This window comes from Nestor notabilis, unplaced genomic scaffold (assembly GCF_000696875.1).
Source record: "Nestor notabilis isolate BGI_N333 unplaced genomic scaffold, ASM69687v1 scaffold19889, whole genome shotgun sequence".
NCBI classification, from domain to species: domain Eukaryota; kingdom Metazoa; phylum Chordata; class Aves; order Psittaciformes; family Psittacidae; genus Nestor; species Nestor notabilis.
In genome coordinates, this window is record NW_009945644.1 from 9,825 (window position 1) to 13,315 (window position 3,491).

The following is a 3,491-nucleotide window of genomic DNA, read 5'->3' on the forward strand; positions in this document are numbered from 1 at the left end:
AGGAGCTTTAAGGTCCTTTCCAGCCCAAACCATTCCATGATGCCATGAACCAGGCAGTTCTCATCTTGGCTGGCAACGATGGCCAAGTCCAACCAGCCTTGAGGTGTTGGATGGCCACACTCACCGGAAGGAGATGGCGTAGGAGTTGGGTTCACTTCTCTTGCGCACCAGGAAGGCTCCATCCCGTGGGACCCTCATCAGCATGTGCTCGGCCTGCAGGCGCGTCAAGCTGGCGTGGTACCACCTAACCAGGCAAAGCATGGAGATGGTGGGGTGCCATCAGCATCCTCACACCCTGAGGCGCCCAAGATGAAGGTGGACCCAAGGGGGATGGGGATGAGGCGCATCCTCACTCTTTGCTCTCATGAGCGTTGGGCTGGGGGACGGGGTCGGTGAGGCGCATCTCGAACTCGTTGCAGCGCAGTGGCACCTCGCGGTAGTGGCAGATGAGGCTGTAGAGGCTGTCGAAGACCAGGTTGTCCGTCAGGTAGAACTTGGTGGCACCGGCCTCCTGGGCTGCACCCGGCTGGACCTCCTGCCGCGGTGGTGGGGAAAGGTGAGTCGATTTGGGTCCATGTCCCCACCATCCCATGAACAAAAAGGTGGCATTTCCCCCCAACACCCCCAAAAGCCATTCCAGCCACCAAACCAAAGAGGTCCAACCCCTGGTGGGGTGGTCAGACCTGTTTGGATGAGATCCTCCCTCCCGCTGGGGCTCCTACCAGAAGGAGAGGGTGTAGTCACCCACGAAGGTCTCGCTCTCGCGCACCAGGAAGGTGCCGTCCTTGCCGCCCGTCTCGGTGCAATACTCGTGCAGCAGCTTCTCTGCGATCTGCCGCCCGTCCCGGCCACCTCCAAGCTTCCCATGGAACCACTTCTCCGTGAAGTGCAGCTCGTTGTTGTTGAACTCCTGCAAGTTCAGCCCAAAACGGGTGTTGTCACCACCTCACCCTCCTCATGGAGTCCTCACTAAGCCCTCCTGCGCCGTGGTGCGTCCTGCTCCTCACACACCTCCTTCTGCTCCACCTCCTCTTCATCCTCATTGAACTGGTAGCGGGATGTCTCCTCTGAGTAGTAGATCTTGTTGCTTGTCAGGACAAAATAATGGGGGCTCCAGGTCTGGGGGGGAGGAAGAGCATCACCAAGGGGGGGAGAACAATGGCATGAAGGGACAGGGCTTTGAAAAGCTTCTTTCTGTCCCTTCCTGCCCCCCCACAGCATTGCAAAGCTCATCCCCATCTGACAGACCCTGCTTGGCCCCTGCCTGCCATTGGCAGAGCAACCCTTACGTGGTCAATGGGGTCTTCAAGGTAGAGGATGCCGTTCTTGATGGAGTTGCTGATGTCGTTCTCTGAGTAACTGGCAGTGGAGACCTCCTCATACAGGTTCCCTTCAACCAGCTTCTTGTGCTGAGGACAGCCCAGGGCAGGGAGCTCAGTGGTGGCCACGGTGTCCCCATCACACTGAGCTCCCAGCCCCGGGACTCAGGGCTCCTGCAGATCCCTTTCCACCACCCCCTGTTCTCTTTGAGCACCTCTTGCAGTAGAACACTGGGGAGATGTTCTACTTGTGCACAGAGGGATGTCACTCCTGAGTCCGAAGAGTTGGGAGAATCAGCATCCCTCCCAGCTCAACACTTGTCCTTCCTGCAGAGAGCGATTTGGGGTGGTGTCTACTCCCTACCTTGATTAGAATCTTCTTCTTGAGCTGGGTGGGTGAGGGCAACTCATCAGCATTGATGTCCACTGGCTTGGTGAGGAGCATGTCCCCAAAGACCTTCTTGAAGTGGGAGGCCATGTTCCTCTGCTGGACGATGCTGCAGTGGTCTTCGATGGAGAGGATGATGGGGAACCTGGAGGAAGCAGGGGAACAGTGGCCTCAGGTGAAGGTGAAGGAGAGGTTGCCTTCACAACCCAGTGTCATTGGGGAGCTGGGGCTTACTCAGAGGTGACAAACGCGTGTTCCTTGATGGTGTGCAGCACATCCAGGAACTTGATCTTGGACGTGAGTGTGTGGCCATGGTAGATGATGGGGAGATCATCTGGGCCATCCCAGCAGTCCACTGAGTGGGGAGACACCTTGGTTAACACACGCTGCGCTCTGAGGACCATGAGCCCCTGAAGGCCATGGAAGACCCTCCACCCCTGTGCCATGGGATGGGTGCAGGGGATGGTCTCTCTGCTGTGACACAAGGTGCTGGGTGGGGGCTCAGCATCTCTGGGAGGTGCTGTGGGCACTCACACTCGATGCAGCGGCAGCCCATGCGCAGGCACCGGGCGTACGCCTCCAGGGAGGACTCGCTGGAGAACTGGTCCCCGGTCAGGTACCTGCAGAGGAGAGAGGAGGCCCAGCAGTAGCCAGGGCGATGGGATGCTCACAGAGGTCCCCAAGGAGATCCCACTGTGTCCTTACGTGTTATGGGAGGAGGAGATCCAGTACTGGGACAGGGGGTGGTTCATCTCCTCAGGCACCACGCGCTCATACTTGGCGTCCATCACCATGTTCTCCTTGGAGAAGAGGTACGTGAGGAACTGGTGGAGGAAAGAGAGAGGTCAGATAATGACAGGGCTGGGGAGACACCCCTGGGTGGGTGCTGCACGAGGCCACCCACCTCATCCAACTGGAAGGAGGGGTCTGATGCCTCTGTGGAGCCTTCCTTGAGGTAGGTGCACATGTAGTCCCGCACCATGCCCACGTCGCTGGCCCAGGGCTCCTGGGGAGCAAACACGGGACATTGTAATGGGAGGAACCAGGCTGGAGCATCCCATGGGAGTCCCTTGAGAGGGATGCCACAGGGATCTCTGGGAGCACCCACCTTCTGGTCGTGCAGCAGGAACTTCTGGAAGTCATAGAGGGAGACCTGGCACAGCTCGGGGCGGTCCACGTTCCTGGGACACGGAGTGGCCATCAGTGAGGACCAGGAGCAGGAGATGGGGTAGAACCCATGAAGTGTCAAGGCCTCCAGCACCTCAGCTCAGCCTCCCTGTGTCCCCACTCCTGCCCCACTCCTGCAGCTGGTGAGGGGCTTGGGGAAGCACAGGCCACGGGGGTGCAAAGGGAACCTCAATCTGTTGGGTGCTGCTCGAGCAAACACTCCCAGTTCACCCTGTGACACTCTCCCTACATCTCTGGCACCCATCCCCACTCCCATCCCTGCTCCCATCCCCTCTGCCATCCTGCTTTCATCCCTGCTCCCTTCCTTGCTCCCATCCTTGTGCCCACCCCTGCTCTCAGTCCCTCTCCCATCCCTGCTCACTCATATCCCTGCTCCTTATTCCCATTTCTGCTCATCCTTGCTCCCAACTCTAACCGCATCCCTTCTCCCATCCCCTCTCCCATCCCTACACCCATATCCACTCCCACCTCTGCTCATCCCTGCTCCCATCCCTGCTCTCAGGCCCTCTCCCATCCTTGCCCATCTCTACTCCCATCCCCGCTCCATCCTTGCTCCCATTTCTGCTACCATCCTCGCTTCCATGTGTGCTCACATC

At 58.8% G+C, this 3,491-nt stretch overlaps 1 protein-coding gene across 1 annotated transcript in view; it reads right to left on the minus strand.

Moving 5' to 3' along the window:
* Nucleotides 1-3,491, minus strand: part of LOC104412289 (1-phosphatidylinositol 4,5-bisphosphate phosphodiesterase gamma-1-like) — a gene marked incomplete at its 5' end in the record, with an annotated part of 19,631 nt that overhangs the window by 7,995 nt on the left and 8,145 nt on the right. The window contains 12 exon segments of the mRNA XM_010022956.1: nt 125-244; nt 354-516; nt 519-535; nt 723-910; nt 1,012-1,119; nt 1,290-1,409; nt 1,684-1,852; nt 1,942-2,062; nt 2,242-2,327; nt 2,413-2,531; nt 2,612-2,713; nt 2,816-2,888. Of these exon segments, the coding sequence (XP_010021258.1) occupies nt 125-244; nt 354-516; nt 519-535; nt 723-910; nt 1,012-1,119; nt 1,290-1,409; nt 1,684-1,852; nt 1,942-2,062; nt 2,242-2,327; nt 2,413-2,531; nt 2,612-2,713; nt 2,816-2,888 (1,386 nt within the window).